The sequence below is a fragment of the Sabethes cyaneus genome, chromosome 2, assembly GCF_943734655.1.
Source record: "Sabethes cyaneus chromosome 2, idSabCyanKW18_F2, whole genome shotgun sequence".
Classification (NCBI taxonomy): Eukaryota; Metazoa; Arthropoda; class Insecta; order Diptera; family Culicidae; genus Sabethes; species Sabethes cyaneus.
Window position 1 is genome coordinate 52,885,476 of NC_071354.1, and position 21,225 is coordinate 52,906,700.

General features: G+C 40.0%; 1 protein-coding gene across 6 annotated transcripts in view; it reads right to left on the reverse strand.

Moving 5' to 3' along the window:
• LOC128737902 (uncharacterized) overlaps window positions 1-21,225 on the reverse strand; it is a 237,860-nt gene that overhangs the window by 40,582 nt on the left and 176,053 nt on the right. For 4 of the 6 annotated variants that reach the window (XM_053832668.1, XM_053832671.1, XM_053832670.1 and 1 more), the window contains one exon: window positions 9,609-9,650. The exons of the other annotated variants lie outside the window; for them this stretch is intronic. In XM_053832668.1, coding sequence (XP_053688643.1) covers window positions 9,609-9,650 — 42 coding nt within the window. The remainder of the gene's footprint in view (window positions 1-9,608; window positions 9,651-21,225) is intronic. 6 annotated transcript variants of the gene reach the window in all.

Below are 21,225 nucleotides of genomic sequence, written 5' to 3' on the forward strand. Positions count from 1 at the left end.
CCCAACCGAGTGCGCCTGGAGGAGCGAGAAATACGGTTCAAGCTGCTGTTGGTTCCCAACAAAGCCGATATAGCTCTGGCGTCGGTTGGGCTTAATTTCATGGTCCACACGACGGACGGCGGGTTTCCGGAAGCGGTCGGACATGGTTGAATGAATGGAAGTATGTTCGTACGCGCACGTGGTGAAGTAAAATTACAAATTTATTAGTAACGGATTTGTGCCTAAAATAAGCAAACTACCTGCATCGAAAGGGTCTAGTGCTGCAGGTGGTTAGCACAGTACGGTCGAGTCCGTCCGTCCCGGATAGCGAACTCGCGTGGGTTTATTATTGACGTACTGTTCGTAGCCTTCACCCGCCAGGCATGCGGATGTTTTCCCACATTTGCAATCATTGCATTCCAAAATGCATACAATGGCTAGTGGCTATCAGATGCGTGAGGGTGGTTTTGCTGCAGGTTGTGTGCGAGAAATTGAACTTTTGGGGTTGAATAAGTTTTGTAATTTGACGCATTTTGGAATAACCGACGTAAGCATTCAAAAATAAATCGAATTAATTTAATCTAGTATTGTGATTAGTTTTATCAGGATCTTATGAATAAGAATAAGAATGAGTAACAATTATGGTGAAAACTCTGGTGATGAGTCTATCTACATTTTTTGCAACTACTCTCATTGTTTTATTCGTACTGCCCGCTCCACCCCGGAGCGAAGAAATTGGATATCGTGAGGCACTTTGTTCCGCCGGCTGTTCCCGATCCGGCGTTTACAACATCCTCTCCCTTCTGCAAAAAGGCGGGAGCGTCGAACCGACGCCTGGGTTCAGGTCTCCCGACGGTATTGCGTGACCGCAATGAATCGCAGAAACTGAAGTGGAAGATCGAGTGCAAGACGCCTCATCGTTCCGCACACCTTGGGTCGGGAGGTCGAAGTAACCGACCAAACAGTGAAGAAGTACGTGTCCAAAAGCGGCTAAAGTAACTGGAGAAAAACATCTTTCCGACGAAGCGCGATGACGTGGTCATAATGGATGACGAGACCTACCGTACACTGGACGACAATGACTGGCAGCGGACGCCGCGTACTTTACGTTCCCCACCAAGAAGGTAAGCGAGGATGTCAAACGTCAATCTTACACAACAAGTTCCTAAAGAAGGCCCTTTTCTGACTGATGATAAATGAAAGGGGAATGTCCAAGTCGCTGTTCTTTCCTTCGGGGCTTGCGGGAATTCACTACACTGCACTGCACTGCATTCATCAAGAAATCTCACGCGCGTTATGGCTGGACCTAACTATGCCAAGAGATTGCTAGAGGAGATTGATCGGTTGCCGATAAACGTTGGATTAAAGATCGTTAAAGATCGACTTTTCAAATGTCTTCGGGTGCAACCGATAGCAATTTTTTAGGTAAACATCAAAAGGAGGATGGAGGATCAACTCCAATAATTTCGCGGTCAAAACGGAGAAACAGATGATCACCAAGGCCGTAAAAGAACTGAAGAACATGTTTAAATCTATCGTTTCACTGGCTTAAGTTAAGGTAGCCAGTCGTCGTCAGTTTGAAACTCGGTTAGGAGGTGCTGCTAGATAGAGCCACTAGCCTCGTAACTGTCCTGTACTCTAATAGCCGGCTTTGAAGTCTGTCGATAAGGAAGGGGCAAGTCTTAGGAAGTCGTTCATGCCCAAGGCTTTTTAGAAGAACTATAAGGACTACAATTGATTTTGACCCAACCTTATATTCTGTCTTGACTTATAATAAATTCAGGTAAAGAGCGGACAATTAGATAAAGGATTATTGGTCCTCCATTTGTCTTATTTGACGCTCTTTTCCCTTAACAATTTGTCCCAGTCTCGGAATACCAGAAGACACTTTTGTTTCATAATCTTACTTCTATCACTCTGTGAGAAATACTACGGTTAAATAAAAATTAACAATCGATTTGCTTCAAATGAGTATTTATAGAAATGCGGTCAGCATATGCAACTGGGTACGAATTTCTAGAAACTTTTACCCTACCCGCCATATTAACCAGATTTGGCGCCATCGGTCTCTCGTTATATCGATCGATGCAACATTAGAATATGCTTAACTGGTGAGCGGGGTAAGATCATAAATTGATTAGATTCATTTCTAGCTTCTAGATTCATCGAAGAACAAGACCTTACACTATTGTGTAATTCTTTTGAACTGGAAAGATAGGAAAAAGTAGTCATCAACAATGGATAACAAGAGGAGATTAGGTAGCTAGCCACTGCTGTTAAGAATTGAGGTAGCACGTAAGCTAAGGCCTATCTTTAGATCGGTTATATATGATTCGTACCCTCCCAGCGCCTTGAAAGCGAAATTAAAGGGGCTGACACTGCCAAAGGGTGGAATTGTCTGATGCAATGTGCAATTCCAATGCACAATGATTATTGGAATGAACTGGAAAAAATCGATATTGACCAAAAATATATCGGGTTGTGTAATAGTAGGTGGGATTCACACCCACGCTCTTTTGGTTGGTGCCCGAAGGTTTTACTCACTAAACTACTGCCGCCCGTTATATTAGGTATAATTGGTTATAGACTAGTAAATAAAGCATAGCATAGCATAGTTTGACCGCCCGTGAGTTGCCCGCGATTGATCTAGATCAGCTGAAATTGCAAAAAGAACCTTCACAATGATGCTTGAGAATAGCAGATCATTCTCAGTGTTCATTTTCTAGTGATTTAATTCTTTATTTAAGGTCGATTTGAGAGGGAAGGGAATGTTAGTCCGACACTTGCTGCTACTAGAGACCGAGGAATCCTCTGCATCATCCACAAGTGTTACAGGAAGGAGTTGTTGTTAGTAGAAAGGAATTGATCTGGATCCACCGAGGCAGGTGGTGTGATCACTGTCATTCGTGCTCGCGTACGATTTCAACGTTTTTGGTTACGTGGCCAACTGGTAGTGGAGATCCGACGTACCAATATAAGAAAAAACTAAGAGAAATCAGTTTACCGCACCGAAAGTTATGTGCTATCAACATATTCGATTCGTTCAAAATAGCGCGCGGTCAGTTATTAAATACCGATAGACATTTGTTGCTATGCACGAAAGCTGTCCTGAGACAAACGTTATTTGACAATTCATCAAAAACATTGACTGCGCGAGATGGCTTAAAAAACTCTGACTATTTTATTAGAGATCTGTATAAAAGCTATCAAGCTTTTGATATAACCATTGCTAAGTGTGCTCAAATGAATTCAAAATGGCCTTCATAAACAAACGCTGTCGGAAAAATGCAACGAGCGAGACGCGAAAGCAAACGATGCCATATTACCATACCAAACGATACTCAGTATGTAAGCACCGGTTGTATGAGACTAACCTGGATATTCGGAAATTTTCTTGTAAAGCCAGTAATTAAGAAAATTAAGATCAAAAATACACCTTTTTTATAAATAAAATATAAAGGTAGTTATACTACATAATGAGCCATAGTTTGAAAATTGTTATCGAGAAATATTATGCACATGCGAGATTTACGGTGGCTTGAAAACCTTGTGACAAACTTAAATTTATTATACCTGAAATTAAAGATCAGGCACAATAAAGCGTGCCAATATAGTCTCTAAGCTGAGAAGCATTTTCTCCTATCAACACTAATATGTAGAGATATAGCGCGCTGCACGCGTTGGTTATAGACAAGCAAATAATAAAGGAAAAACACGCCCGGTGGTGGTTTTGTTGCGAAACTTGCCGTGCGACCATCGGCAACATACTGCTTTGTTTCTATCGCATCGACCAAGTAGATAACAGTCTACCTTCTCGACGGCAGAAACAAAGAGCAGTCGTACAAAAAAAATATCGTCGCATGGGAAGTGCGTGATGCATGTGCGGGAGATGAATTGAATGGGGAGACTAAAACAAAATTAGGTATTAGCAAAGACTCCGGAACTAAAGTCTGGGCATAGTAGAAGTTTCGCATATGCATAGCAAAAAACGATACTACTAACGCCATCTCTTATCTCAAGGGAGTTACTACTGTTATAAATGCTAGTAATCGCAATCACCTGAAAGAATGTGTGTGTGTCTGATGTTGAATACGATTCATGCAATGATGTCAGTTTGGTTGAGATGCTAGAATGATGGTACATATACAACTTAAAACTTACTACCATCTTCCGTAGAAGGCGTACTAACCCTGTCCGTCGAGATTTGACAGAATGCCCTGTAGTCTGTAGTTCTGTAGTCTTTGTTATTAGACTACCTAATGCAACGGGTGAGAATAGTTTAGTGAGTAAAACATTCGGGTACCAATCGAAAGAGCGTGGGTTCATCTAATTAGTCATTCTTCGCAACAGATAATTCCTCTATTTCCAAAATAGTTTACGTCATGGCCCCGTATTGTGAATAAGAAAGAAAAAACTGCTAAAGTGGCTGTCATAGGAAGATGTTGCTGCGGAGTACTCTTGAAAAGAGCTAATGAGAGCAAGACCAAGTTCTGGGACACCTGAACGAACAGTGAAAGTGCATCCATGATTCGGTCAATATCACAACATGAGAAATAATTTTAGGTTGGACCACGGACCGCTATCGAGGTGCAGAAGCCACGGTTTCATCGCTGCAACAAATGTACGAGCCCATCTATCGAATGATGGCTGTCAATACTGATCCTCAATTCTCCATTTCAATTGATACGTGAAGTATTTAGTGAAAACAAACTTCTAGACAATACATTAATAAATAAGTCATTATCAATTTGTAACTATTTATTTTTCAGCACAATAACGGGGAAAATGTATACACAAATAAAGACATATCAAATCAAATGCAGTTTTAGAGTGGAACGTTCTAAATACAATGAATAACAATGGATAACATGTTTACATTGAAACAAATTTTCGAACAGTTTCAAGTATTCAACCATTAGCTCCATTATTTTAGGTGAATATTAACGCGGAGTTAAGCGACAAAATATGGAAGATTATGCTTGAAAAAGTTCTCAAATAAAACAGTTTAGGCTGATTTGTATCACCCTTGATGATTCAATGTCGTATGTTAGAAGAGCCATGGACAGGTTCTTTTAAAGATTGCGAAACTAGCTGAGGGCTCGTAGCCTACAGATACACATTCGAAATTTATGCTCTACAATATGCTTATTTTTTCATTAGTGCTTTGGTCCATTTAGTCCATGACCAGTACTAAACTTTTGGGTGTGAGATATTACGATCAATCTGCGACGGCAAATTGAGTACAACTAAGGCGCACAAATTATGGGAGTAATTTGCCAAGTATGCATGAATTCTAAGTAAAGTTGATATAATAGAACTGACTAGAATCAATGTTGCGAATTGAGCGAGAAGTCAACGATGCCTACTCACAAAAGATTGCCAAAGAATATGATGAACATAAAAACAAACGGCGCAAAAGAAACCTCCGAAGATTGTGTACAGACATTTTGCTACCCACACACTCGCGCACGCACATGCTCACATCGTCCTCCTGCATAGCTTATTCGCGAGTCAAAAAACTCGTGAGGAATCAGCTGTCTGTGAGGCTGGTGGCGCACCGGAATACAAATTTTGCATTACTCTTTTCTTCTTCTTTTTCTTCTTCTTCTTCTTCTTCTTCTTCATTTTTACTATCGATTTTACTCACGGGCGGGAGTACGAGCCGTCGCGAGTAACCGGTATCAGCATATCTGGGTGTAACGAAGAACAAGAACGACGACTGTAACTGTTAGCTCATTACATACTCGCAAAAACTAGTTGATGTGCGTGAATAAATAATAGCGAGAGTCCGAAAGGGATGCTTATGCTGCCGGCGCACAATGGCAATGGTTTGATTGCTCGGATTCGTGAACTTTTTTAATAACTCTTTTCATAGTGCTTTTTTCAATATGGCGTCTTCGGAAGAATTTCTGTATATCAATAGACGCAACAACTGGTAGTTAGTATTAGTTCGGAACTCAAACACAGGTGGCGATGCAAAATTTAACTTTCTAATTTGATGATATAGAGCTATAGTGTGTTCTAGAAAGTTTTAGATAATCTTATTATGAAGCTTTTTGCTGATTACATTATTCCTCTAAGTATTACAGTTTTTGAGATATTAAGCGTCTTTCCTGACGGACCCCCACAAATCAGATTTTTCACTGTAGCTTCAAAACTATGTGATTTAGGGAAAAATAGTGTTCTACAAACATTTGCATCTATTAAAATCACACACTTTTGCAAAAGAAAGTGAACACGTATCTTCTATACAGAGAGAGTTACTGAACGATTTAGGTAAAAATTAGCCAAATTTCGTACTGCTATACAATAAAAACTTGGAAAAACTGGAGACCGAGATATATTTAAAGTGAAAGTACATTCAAAACTGATCTTAAAACATGCTAAGTTATTTGTCTCTTTAAGTATCTTCATCATTTAATTTGCATTTCCAAAAAGTGTTACTCAGTCTTTTAGAGACATATATATCATAATGTACTATATCCCATCGCCCTGTTAACAGCAAGGTACGAAGCTAATCTAACAAACCAATCGTCGTATGTACTAATCTCGGCTGTGTGGTACTGCTAGAGTTTAATACGATCCTTACACTAGCCTTGTAATTGTCCTGTACTCTTATAACCGGCAGCGAAGCCTGCCGATAAGAAGGCTAATATCCTCAAGACGGTTATACCCAAAGCTTTGCTCTACTTGCATCGCAAGAGACTAGTAAGAAAAGCAAAATAAAAATCCTTCCACAATTCAAAAAGCTTTCGTTTGTCGATTGCAGCTGAAATATCATGTTTATATTGTAACTTTATATAATATAAGAAACACATGTCTTTCTATGGAATAAACCGACATTTTTATTTTAAATTAACTGAAGCGCCATGGTCGTCGCATTACACTAACCTGCATTATTGAAGGACATGCTTCTGGTTCTTGGATCTGTTATGAAACTGTAACAATTACCTTATCATTGTTTTCCAATGATACAAAAGCTCACGATTATGAATTAGAAAAACCAATCACACGTAGTGAAACGATTTTTTCCATTACATAGTTTACTATGATATAGTTTTTCACATATGCGCATTGTCACTTAGACGACTAGATGGTTTTTTAAAATGGAAATTAAATGATGAAGATACTTAAAGAGACAAATGACTTAGCATGTTTTAAGATCAGTTTTGAATGTACTTTCACTTTAATTATATCTTGGTCGCCAGTTTTTCCAAGTTTTTATTGTATAGCAGTACGAAATTTGGTTAATTTTTACCTAAATCGTTCAGTAACTCTCTCTGTATAGAAGATACGTGTTCACTTTCTTTTGCAAAAGTGTGTGATTTTAATAGATGCAAATGTTTGCAGAACACTATTTTTCCCTAAATCACATAGTTTTGAAGCTACAGTGAAACACCCGTTTTGTGGGGGTCCGTCAGGAAAGACGCTTAATATCTCAAAAACTGTGATACTTAGAGGAATAATGTTTTCAGCAAAAAGCTTCATAATAAGATTATCTAAAACTTTCTAGAACATACTATAGCTCTATATCATCAAATTAGAAAGTTAAATTTTGCAACGCCACCTGTGTTTGAGTTCCGAACTAATACTAACCACCAGTTATTGCGTCTATTGATATACAAAAATTCTTCCGAAGACGCCATATTGAAAAAAACACTATGAAAAGAGTTTTTAAAAAAGTTCACGACTCCAGAGCAATCAAACCACTGTGCGGCGTGTTCATTAGAATGAGAACGCGTGTATGAGAAAATTAGACCAAACGAGTGTAGACACTGGCGCCACACTGGCTAGAATCAGGCTTCCGTTTGCTCATCTTTGCAGTGAAGAGATAAGGTAATGTACTTCTTGCATATCTCTCTCTCCCTTTCTTTCTTTGATTTGTTTCACACTTTCTAACTCTTTTTCTGTTCCTTTCTTTTCCTTTTTTCTTTCTTTCTTTCTCTTTTACTTATTTTTCTTTTCTTATTATTCTTCTTCATCTGTTCCTTTTTTCCCTTCCTTACTTTTTTTCTTTTCAATATCTTTTTTCCGCTTAATGCCAAATGCGTATCTGACAGAATAATAAAATTTTATCTTTTGGCAATGGTTCAAAATGAATAAAACCGTTTATTTGCTTTTTCCGTGTAAAGTTCATGTGAAAAGTAAAAAGTTAACTTTTTTATTCATACGACCTATTTTATGCTAGATAAAATTTATAAAACGAACCGAAAAAAGAATGCCTTCCTAAATACAAAAGGAGTATACTTTCAACATTTGTATTTTCAATTGAATTTAAAGAGTTTATTTTCTTTTATCAAGAGCATAAACGGTAGATTAGTGTTTTAAGAATAGGGGAATAGATGTGCTCTGAGTTAAATCTCCATCCCCTGAAATACATGAAACTGACATATTACATACACATATCCCAACCACCCTGATGATTTACTTTGTTCTCCACATCCAAGCCGATAATGATGTTTCATATGAGCTGTTCTTCCCGGGGCGCAGCTGGATGACACTGTTTGTTTATCATTAAAACATGTATTTGACCGTTATAAAATCACGCACCATGTCCTCTTACGAAACAAGTTGTCGGACTCGCGGTACATATTCTCACCGCTTGCGAAAACCATTGCGGGCAGGTCGGGTACACAGTGGGTCAATATGGAAGCAGAACAAGCGCCCAGCTGTGCGCAGTTTCCAAATCGTGAAGAATTGCGCTCAACCTACCGAGCATTTCTGCATGAAATGGGATTATGAAAATAAACAGCAAAATGTGCTGAGATTTTGACCAAGAAACGCCACTGCTTTGCAGCGTAATGCTTGAGTTGGAATCACGTTTCCTTATTTGATCGCATAACTAGGATTCATAACAGTGCATGGCAAACATTGAAAGGCGTTGAAAAATGCACTTCAAATGCACTCAATCAAAAATGATTAGTTTAACTCTAGTGTCGGTGTCGGTGTGTACAATAAATTTAAAATTGTAATCGAATATTTGAACCATCCTAATATTTAACTAAGTGGTTGTGCTACCCCGTAGGGTTCGGAAAATGAACCGAAATCGTTCCTGTTTATGCAGCAGGTGGGATTTTTGTCATGCGGACGCCGGCCGGTCGTCGGTTCAGAACCGACTCTGGCGAGTGAAATCCACTGCTAGCCGAGATCCGTAGGTACTTCGATGAATGGGATGGGTAAATTTTGTGTAAATATTTAATTAAAATTAGGATCACCGTTACCTATCGGACAGCACGGAACAGTCCACGTGGGCACGATCCGGGGCTTATGTGCTGCCAAATTCGGCCATAATTTACATTTCAATCAGTCGGGATTCTAACGAACACTGTCGGATTAAGGGGCATGAATTACATGTAAATACGGAACTGATGATGGGATACTGTCGAAATTCTCTGCTTGCTCTTCACCTGTGCTGTCTGTACTGTGGTGGAAACGTAGAGCCGACTGTAGTACAGTTCAGCCTGGCCTCAAGGCGAATAAATTCACCGTCGAGTCGTGGTTCGTCTGTCATAAATCAAGATGACTTGAACTTCCTCTCATAAATATGTTAAAGTGTACGCTTGCTTTAGCTGTGATAATTACGCAAAAGAAGGCGTAATAAATTATGACTTGTACTACATTTATGTTACCTTGAACGCACATCCGCCAAATGAGTTGAGTTATAAAATTACCTGCAATCGAGAAAGAGAGAAGAAAAAAACACAATTTATGCATTAGTGATAGTTCAACGATAAATCTACAAATTGGGTACAAACTAGAATGAATCATAGAACCTAGGGAATTGATGACAGTAATCAAAAGATACAATTGAGAAAAATTTCCTCTGCGGTACGTAAGTGGACGATGCTGCGAACCGGAATTGATGATCCCTTTCGGGTGCGATTTTGTCGAAGTGGAAACCAAACAGGCGAGCAGACTTCATGGGAATTCTGCTGAGCGATGCACACGATGCACCATGCGCCGCCAGGCACAGAGACTGCGAAGCCATTAATATTGCATGGAACCATTTATCACTTCCTAAATCAAGACACAGTAAACGACGGTTTCTGCCACGATGGCATTTGCTTGCGAGAAGACGGAAACCTGGAAGCCAGATTTCGATGCTCGGTCGGGGGAACAAAAAGTAGTAGTGTGTGCAGTCGCATATTTTTTGTTTGTCGGTTGCCCTTTAGCCCTCCGGGTTTCGACGACGGCGGCGACGGGGCGGTGGCTACCTACACAATTCAGGAGCACGCTTCTGCTGCACTCGTGGATGCACCGGTCGTTCGTCGTGGCCTCAGACTTGTCGTCGGATATGGCACGAGATTCCATTTGTAGCGGTGTTTTTCTCTTCTCCAGAAGCCGTATGACCCCCGAGGGATCATTAATAATGTAGTTTGTCACAAAAATAAATAAACACAGCACGCAGGGCGCTGCAGAGTGCCGTTTGCCGACGGGGTTTTATTGCACGTTATAAATCTTGTTTGGATGAGGCACATACGCGTATGTACGCAGTTTCCAATCTATTGCGAATGTATGTTAAGGGATTTACTTTGGGAGTGGAAAATTCTTGAAAAGAAACCATTCGGAAGTTACGCTGCCGTTGCCGTTTGGACGGATGTCTGTAGGATTGATACTATTATTGCTAAATTGACTGTGACAATTCTTGTTATTGAATCACAAGCGGAAGGGAATAATATATTTCTTGAAAATAGATTACTGAAAACAATTACCTATAAAAACTTTTTGCGTATATTCTGAAACTGCGTAATTTCAAAACTTTCCATAATTCATATACATATATCTTTCATAGTGTCACTGGCCCAAGCAAACTTTGAGAAAAAATATAATATTCTCGATTTTGTGTGAGTTAGTTCTACTAACTTTACTTTACCTTAGTTTACTTTAGTGACGACGATCTGAAATCGATCCTGTACCTAACAAATTATGGTCCTCCAGTACTGTCAATCCTTGATTCCCGTTTTCCAATCCCCTCAAGTACACGTCCATCGGTTGCGGGGTCTGCCTCGAAGTCTACGGCCTCTTACTGGTTCCCTGCTGAAAATAGTTTCGGCTACTCTTTCGTCGGGCACTCTGGCTACATGTCCAGCCCACCGCAGCCTGCGACATTGTATTACCTTCACTACATCAGCATATTTGACTCCATTTTTCATTTTATAACGAGGTATAGATCGCAGAATTTGACGCTCAAAAACCCCAAGTACTCGTCGATCATTCATGTTAGCAAAGGACCACCGGGAGGATTAGTATTCTCTAGAGCACGAGTTGTGTGAATTTCCAAAATGCGGGACTTTAGCTAGCTTCATAATGTGTCGAAAGCCTAATTCGCAGCAGCAAATTAATCATCTTACTTTGCAGCTTTCATCGTTGTCACATCGTTGTCCCGAGCGTTCCAAGGTACCCCATCCAGCTCTACCTTGGCACCAACACCATTTGGACTCCACCCTTTCTGCCAGCAACCATGTACTTCACTTCGGCGGTGTTAATGGTCGGTCACAACCGCGTTGCTTTCCATTTAAAAGGTCTAAAGGCCTCTTCCACTGCTCTACGGTTGATTCCGATGATGAAGAAGCATGCGAGCATCCCGTTCCTTTCAACGTTTGCTCTTCGTATTGCACCTTCTAAGGCAATGTTGAATAGCAGGTTAGATAGTGCATCCCCTTGCTTCAGTCCATCCAACGTCACGAAAGCGACTGCGATCTCACTCGTTATTCCGACGCAATTTAACCCGTCCAGCGTCGCACGAATCAGCGTAACTAATTTCGTCGGAAACCCATGTTCTAGCATTATCTACCTGGGCTTATTTCATTTGACTGAATCGTACGCCGCCTTAAAGTCTACAAACGGATGATGAGCCTGCAAGTTCTACTCCCGGCACTTGTCTAGTAACTGACGCATGATAAAGATCTGATTCGTCGTGGAGCGAAGCTCACGAAAACCTGGCTGGTACTCGCCGACGAGGGACTTCGCTAACGGTTTCAGTCTACAGAACAGGAGTTCACATCTTTTATTTGCTCAGAACACTGCGGCTCGTATTCCAGAAGTCCATTTCCAGTGGTATTTTAACGTCTTGCTAGCAATCTGCTCATATGTTTTCTGTGCACAAAAAAGGCAACAAGCAAAATGTTGACCACTACTGAGGAATTACATCGTTGAGTGCCGTCTTGAAGTTGTTCATGCTCTTAATCGTCTTGAAGCCACTTTTTCACATTGCACATCCCTGGTCAATTTACTACTGTCTACTTGCTGTGCCTTACTACGAAAAACGTCGTCAGCATGTCTTGCAAGCCTTTGATAAACTCAGTCACGTAATCGCAATCGCTAAACTCGAAAGGCTTGGGATAAGCGGAACTCTCCAGCGATGATTTCGTTTTTATATAACTGATCGTCAACTGATGGTTGCCATCGGGGATTATAGATCCAGTACATTCGGTGCCACCTCCGGTATTCCACAGGGCAGTCATCTCGGACCCCTCATATTTCTACTTTATTTCAACGACGTGAACCTCGTGCTTGAAGGACCAAGATTATGATATGCCGATAATCTAAAAATATTCTCCCGTATCCGCTCAACTGAAGATTGCCAACGCCAGCTGGATGTCTCTGCTAAACAGAGTGCTCTGTAATATCCTTCTCATGTAAAAAAGATGCTGTTATTTTTAACTACACGCTGCTATCGAGCACTATCGAACGGGTGGATCAAATCAAAGACCTAGGTGTAATCTTCTATATAAAACTAACATTCAGACAGCATATGACTTATAGTGTCAACAAACCCTCCAGGACCCTGAGATTCATTTTCAGGATAGCCAAAAGTTTCACAGACGTCTACTGCTTAAAAGCATCATACTGCTTCCTGGTCAGATCGACTCTGGAGTACTGTTCTGCGGTCTGGAACCTGAACTACCGCGCGTCTTTATCGGTTTCCCAGGCGAGACCTTTACCAATTTCCGAGCTACGAATACCGATGTCTGCTGATTCACCTGGATACTCTTTCCATACGGAGGGATACATCTAGAGTCCTGCTAGTCGCCGACATTCTGCGAGAAAAAAAAGACTTCCCTCAAATTCTTGAGCGAATCGACCTTAATGTACAGCCTACATCCCTTCGAAATAGTGCTAAGCTGAAGGTGTCACACCACCGTACAAACAACAGCAAATACAGAGCCCTCAACGCTCTCCAGATCTCCATTTTTTACTTTTTATGCACTGGACCAGTAACCCTAAGAAGTTAATCGATCATTGGGACATTATAACTCTGTTGAAGTAATAAATTAATAAGAAATATTCGCTTTTTTTAGACGCGGGCCCTTTTCTCCGCTGCTCTAGTCTCTCTATACCTTTTTCTGTTTTGACGTGTAGCCGCAATAAGTAAGCGACTCCTAGACTGGTCTTTACCTGGCCGCTGTTCTGAGATTCGTCAATCAAGCTTTCTGGTGTATTCCGCTACCACTCCACCTACCTCTCAGTGGGAGCCTTCGCCACGTTTGACAACCTGGCGTAAATCTTCCGCACGGCGAGATAGTGGGCAGAGTCGATATTTGGTCTCCGAAAAGACCGTACATCGACGACATCCGAAATGTATTGACCATCAGTATGGACCAATCTGAGAGCTAGAGTCTCCATTCAGATGCTTCCAGGTGTGTTTCAGAATATTCAGACGAGGAAAGCAGGTGCTACAGAGGGGCATTCCTCCGGCCGCGACGAAATTTATGAGCCTCAGACCGTTATCATTGATCGACAGATGAAGGTTGTGTATTCCAATGGCAAGACGGAAGAATTGCTCCCTTCCGATCGGCGCATTTTCTTCTCCGATGATCGTGTTTCGGGAACTTCTCAATAGAACTTCTCGAGTCTATCGTAGCATCATCGGATTTATCAGTTGACGGTGCGTAGACCTTGATTAGGCTGTACTTAAAGACTTTGCCCGTATCCCCTTTGCCCCCTCAACAAACATAATTTATAATTGGAACAAACTTTTGCTCATATTGTGGCGCTCTTGGTGGACGGATTTGGAAGTTCTTGGCGTGTCAGAAATTTTGTTAGCTTCCCCTATGTATTTTTGACATTGCGCAAAACGACTGTATTTTGTAAACAAACAACATGGAAGCCGAAAGAAGGGAAAAAATTGCGCACAGTTAGGGTAGAGGATCCATATTTCGCCAGGAGCCATATTTCGCCAGTTTGATGAATCCAAAGCCTTTTTACATATTTTTGATAGACTTAAAAAAAATTATCTGTCGAATTGGTAACAATAAGGTCATGTACTACCAAAAATATTTAATACCTTTGACTTGTTACTAATTTTTCAGGTATTACTTACAATTTACAAATACCATCTCATATTAAGTGTATATTTTTTTACAAAATCAAAACGAGAGGCAAAAATACTATTGGGAAAAAATGTAGTAAAACTGTTTTATTATTCAATTATTTTTACTAATATGATTCTATATACAATATTTCAACTAATTTTACACCGATTTCACTATAAACATTGGATAATTTTGAATTTCGCCACTTGAATTTTTTTAAAGCTGTTTTCGTTTGCTGTTAGCTGGTCTCCAGTTACTAGAGATGGTCGGGTAGCGGAAAATTTGCCCGAAACCCGCACCCGTACCCGTACCCGCCGGGTTCGGGTCGGGTTCGGGTATTGCAAAAATATGATTTGCGGGTTCGGGTCGGGTACGGGTTCTTAATTTTTGTTTTTGAAACCGGGTACGGGTCGGGTCGGGTATCTCTATTGACCACATTTAACACTAAAGATGGTCGGGTACCCGGGGTCGTTCCGTACCCGTCGGGTTGCGGTCGGGTTCGGGTATCAAAAAAAAATCTTGCGGGTTCGGGTCGGGTACGGGTTTTCAATTTTTTTCTTGATCGGGTACAGGTCGGGTTCGGGTATTCAAATTATCATACCCGACCATCTCTACCAGTTACGTCATTTCTTTTATAAAATGCAGAAATTAAAACCAAATCAATAAAAAAAGTTAGTAAACTAAATATCGATCATTTATTTTGAATATTGCAGTTTCCTTTACTGTACAAAGTTTTAAAAGTGGATTAAGAGTTTTATTATTTCATCAGTTGGAGTTCATCAGATTATTGACTCCACAAATTCATTGCTAACTGAATCGTCAAAGAGACAAGTGAAATAGTGTTCTGTGGAGTCTTCGGAAATACAAAGCACGATTTTAAATTCAGACGAAGAGTTTCATAGGGAAAGTCGTGACTGAATAAAGTGCAATTGAAGTCGGTGAAGTTTGTAACAGACAATGTTATGACGATTTCGAGTGATTAAAAAAGGAAGTGCTATTCGAGATTTTACAGAGTTTGCAGATCCCCGAAATTTGTATTATAATTGGAAATAGCAAAAAGAAGAAGATATAGTTTTGTGTGAATGCTATTCTTAACCAGAATCAACCCAATGATGCCACATGGCATCGCTAGACACATTGCTTCCCGCAATATATAAAATAAAAACAAATAAATATTACCGTTTAGTTTACATTTTTCCGAAGGATAATTAATGCAATTTGATAGAAAATATTACATCAAATATTCTTGATTTTTATACATTGATGAAATAGCATCTCAAAGATGAAAATTGGACTGATTTTACGGGTTAATTCTAAGCTGATTCGGGTTAAGGTACAAACATGCGTCATTTATTTCAAGGATTTCGAAAAACAGTCTTTATACTTAAAAAAAGTTATGCTCATGAAACCACACTCACTTCAGTCTTTCTATCTATCAGATCACGCACAATCAACATACTTTCGTGAACATAACTTGTTTTAAGCATAAAAGCTTGTTTAACATCCAAGAAAACGTTAGCGTGGCTAACTTTCACAGTCAGGTAATGGGTAATGGAATAATCACAAAATACAAGAAAATTTCTTTCTTTAGCATAAAATAATTACACAAGAAAATGAACGCAAGGACCATGGCCATTTAGAAATGAAAAGATACAGCGATTTCTTTTAAAGCAAAGCAAATCGCCCTTCAGAACTTGACCCTTCCTTATCGACAGACTTCGCAGCCGGTTATTAGAGTACAGGAAAATTACGGGACTAGTGCAAAGATCCTCTTAACCGTATAGTGGCACCGCCCAGTCGAGATTCGAACATACGACAACTGACTTGTTAGGCCAGCATTGTACCTGGGAGCTACCTGAGCCGGCTATTCCGGGAAATTCGGGTGATTTCTTTTAGTAATAGCTTTTTTTCCTTCGAAAATTATGCTTAAGTAGATCCAAGGTGTTTGATTCTTAATATTTTATAATTTATAAATGAACTTAACACAGAAGAAAATATTTTGAATTCTTTTTAATGGCTTGAATAAAATGCCGTCGCTTTGCTTAGAGTTTCCTATGGCCTATATATGATATAAATGCTATTTCACCGAAATTTCGATTCGTATATATTTACCGGAGACAGAGAAAATTGTTACTTTATGAGTGAATTTTTTCCAATATATCCTCCTACTAACAAAGTAGATATCAAAATGTAAAAATATTTCTCCAATTTTGGTGCTTTGGTTTATTTGTGGTTTTATTGCTATTTTTATTGGTTTTCAAAAAACTTTCATAGACAATCACTTGAAAACGAAGCACAGTCTATTTAACAACTGGTTCTATTAAGAATATAGAGAATTTATTTATAAATTTAACATTAAAATCTACTTAAATCAAGTTTTTCTAAAGTGGCGAAATATGGGTCCATAGGCTGGCGAAATGTGGCAACCGGGTGGCGAAAATGGGGCTCAGAATACACTTTTAAATAATCAATATTACGAGAAAAATACACAATTCGGTATGAATAGGATGATTGAATCAGTAAAAGAAATGTCCGAAGTATAATATTCTCATGTTATCAAATATCTGAACTTACAGAACCTTGATCTATTTCGTTTCATGTAAATATTTTAGATAAAAGTGGCGAAATATGGGTCCGTCACCCTATTTGGAAAATCCATTGTGGTCTGAATCTAAGCTAGCTAAACAGCTGAAATTGTCCAGAAATACCGTATGGCGCGTTATCAAACGGTATAAGGAAACATTGACGACGATTTGGAAGCCTCAAGCTAATTATTGGAGTGGAACTGTCGACCGGAAACTGCGTGGAAAAATTTTGAAGACCATCAGGAGGAATCCCAATCCGTCGAACCGTGATTTTGCCAGAAAATTCGGTGCTGCCCATAGTACCGTGAGGAGAATTCGACTCCAGGAAGGAATCAAGTTGTATCGAGGTAGCAAACAGCCCAACCGAACCATAGAACAGAATAGTGTGGCTAAAATCAGTGCTCGAAAATTATACGACCGGGTGCTAACCAAGTTAGAAGGATGTTTTTTGGTGGATGATAAAACCTATGTCACGGTTGATTTCGGCAAATTCAAGGTCAAAATTTTACTTGGCAATGGCTCGGGGGATGTTCCAAGCAAATTTAAATTTGTTTTTGTCGACAAATTTACACAAAAATTTATGATTCGGTAGGGTATTTGCAGCTGTGGCAGAAAAACGAAAGTTTTCGTAACGAATAATACAATCGACGTCGGAACTGTACCAAAAGGAGTGTCTCCAAAAACGAATTTTGCCGTTCATTCGATCCCATCACCGTCCCGTGATGTTTTGACCAGATTTAGCAAGCTGTCATTACAGCAAAGTCGTTCAAGAATGGTATGTAGAGAAAGGGGTCCAGTTTGTTCCGAAAGACCTGAACCCACCCAATTGCCCCCAGTTCCGCCATATTGAGAAATACTGGGCAATCATGAAGAGGAGACTCAAGTCAGAGGGAAAAGTTGTTAAAGACATCAATCAGAATTAGATAACCAAAATGATGGACGAAGAAAGTGTGCGCCGCCTAATGAGTCATATTACAGGAAAAGTTTGAGAATTCCTTCAAAACCGTTACGAATAATTTCATCCGTATTTTTTCTTAAAAGTATGAAGAAAATGCTACATTTGTCTAAGAGAAAACCTTGAATTCAATAATAAATAACTGAAATATACGCAATTGTTTTTGTTCCAATACTATCTGAAGCAAGCTTTATACGGTCATCTGTGGGCCACCATCGGTTAATTCATTGCTTTTGCTTTCCCAACATAACGAAATCGACTCCCTGTTCTGCCTTTCTACTGGCACTGTATTTAGTAGATGTGGTACTTAAAATAAGTGCCTGCAATAGGGTCTACTGCAAGGGACTCCCTTTCTCCTGAATTTGGCCATCGAACAGCTCGTGCCGTTTCATGGAGGGTTCGGACATTTCAGGTATCGGGGCTCCAAGCGTCATCCATCTATTGTTTCCTTGTTATTTGCCGTGTCCTATATCGATTGATTCGTTTCGTATTTCCATTTTCGTTGTTCGTGGAAAATGAAAGATTCGGCCCAGACAGACGCTGTTTGGGCCGTCGCTCACCTAAAAACAGGTGATCAAGTTCGTACCTTTTAGCTTAGCTAACCTAAGCTTAGCTTAGGGGGAGCTAACTGTGAAGGAGCCAAAAGGAGAGAACGAGGAATGAGACTATATATATGTGTCCCGCTATAACTCCGGAACGCCTAGACTGTTTTTCATCAAATTTGGCACACTTGGCGGATTACTATAATCCTAAAATGGGTGCCAAAAGTTTCGATGAAATTTTATAATTTTTCTAATTCTGAAAAGTCTCAAATTACATTAGTGGTTAGTTCGTTAGCTTTCAAAAACTGAGTCACCAACTGAGTTCAACGAACTTAACATATGTAACAAAGAATTACCGTTTAATGAAATGTGAAACATTATGTATGATATAAACTTTAAACAGAAGGTCTGGCACATGCCCCATCCTAGACACGCCAGTGCCTATAGTGTTCATTTCTTAAAATGAGAAAAAAAGAATAACTGAAAGAAAAACGCATTTAATCAAAGCGAAAATAACAACCATAATTCAAACAAGTATTTAACCGTCGATTGCCTCGTCGAAACCGGTGGTGGTACCTACACTGTAGCAGGCACCCATCGACTGAATTATCCGCACATTAAGATTAACGAGTCACTGGCTGCCTGTCAGCCACTGACTGCTGATCAGTCAGTCAGTGGGAGGTCTACACGGCATTAGTTAATGTAGAAAATAAAAGCTGCTGCTGTACAAAACTTACCCTTCAGCCTCTGACGGGTCGTTATACAGTCATTTTGTTCAGCCACGGACGGCTCCGGTCACCCGAATAGAGAACGAACCGAAGGATCAGTAGTTAGAGCCTAGCTCTCTGTTGGTCACCGAAGCAGCAGCAGCAGCAGCAGTCAGTAATGAATGAAGTTATCGAAAGCATCAATCCTAATTGGTTTATCGCTTTTCTTCGTGCCACTGAAATGATCGTAAATCATACACAGTCAGTGCGACGACGGCACTATATGGCTAGCTTGTTTGCAATGAGCAAAGACAGATGCTGCAAGTTTTCGCATCGGAAGGGTCCGCCGCTTGTATATTCTCCATATGAGAAGATAATACCAGACGAAGTGATTTTCCATAACGATAATTGGATAGTGTTGATGAAGATCTACGGTTATGTCTTCATTCGATTCCGCGGAGGGGACGACCAAACCAAACCAAACCATGTTCGTGGATTTATTTCTCCCTCTGCTGAGGGCCGGTTGTCGTTTCGACAGGATAGTGACAATCGAAACGAGCAACATCATCGGAAAAAATGCACTTTTCAATCCGCGTGGGTGCGTGACAAAAGTTTCTGTGATTGCATTATTTATTTTTTGATTGCGCCTCGCGAACCGGGGAATGGGAAAAGGTGCCGGAGAACCTTCGGAATAGCGCTAATTTTCGATTCAACCGGATTAATTCGCGAACTGAATAATCGATGATTGTGCAGTCCTCCAGTTTAGCGATGCCGGTCACGAAAGCACGGTACACTGTGCCGTGTGCGCGGGTACGGGAACGGGTGACAACGGTACCAACAATGAAATTCGACAGTCACGTCCCGATGGCATCCGACAAATCGTATCAATAATACACGTGCCATGAATCGACAACAAAATCTCGAATTTCGATAATTAATTTTTATCTGCCCCTGATAGGTGAAGCTCAAACGAATGGCTCACCTGGTTCAAACGAGTTCATCGGCGAAAGGGAACTACGCCCCGGCGCGCGGCGGGGAGTAGAGCAATTCAAATTATGAATTCAAGCTTCCGTGAAATTTTATTTGCAGGGTCACGCGAGCCCGAAAGCCAATATGTACCATTTAATGCAAATTTTCTGCTGTAAAGGTTGAATCACTCTAACCGGTGTGACCGGCGCCGGCATAAAAGCACATGGTGTGAATCTCAAATTAATTATTAATTATCGATGAGTACAATTATCTCTGTCCGATTCTTCGGTATTATGTTTTTGGCAAAATGGCATGAAAACAGTGCTTAATACGGTAATTCTGTGCGAAACAATCGTTCGATTGCATCTCTTAACAAAGCTGAACTTGATGGCGGAATTTGAACTGGCTATAATTTGGTTGAAATATTACACTGTGTGCGATTTTCGTTTGATCAATTGTGATTATACTGTGAAAAAGCGGAATTATATTGCATACTAATTGAAATAATAATTTATTTATTGTTTACAATTTCAATACTTGCATTTTTAAACCATTAATTATTAATTTAAAACTAAATACCTCAATCATTCGGAGGATAAAAACTCGGCACCAGGTTATTAATTTTTGTATATTAATCAAGCATGGCGAGCATCAAGCAATCAAGCATGTAGGGCATTTATAAATTATGATTATTTACGTAACTATCTATTATGGACTACAAATGCACAGCAATTTTTATTTGTTCTGCACATTCTTGTTTTTTACCTTGTTTTATATTTTCATCCATTCTTTAAATATTAATGTAAAAGAATATAAAAATACGGGACGTCAGCAGTTACTTAATCCGTAGGTTGCCGCTGTCCACGTTTTTACTTCACGGCTCCCATCGTTGTCACATGTCACTAACGAATTGGTTTACCTTATCCTCAATCCTTATCACTTTATCACTAGGTTGCTGACGATGCAACCGCTGTCACCACGAAGAAGCGGGCACGAAGATCCCCTTCGGTCTTACAAGCCAGCAAATAAAACGCCGGAATTAATCATTCCGCAAAGTATAAGGATTGACGGTGAAACCCCGAGTCAAATATTTTACTCTAGGGTAGACGCACCATTAGTGGTGGTTTGATAAGTTTGATAAGTATCGAACTACCAGTAACAGTATTATTTGAT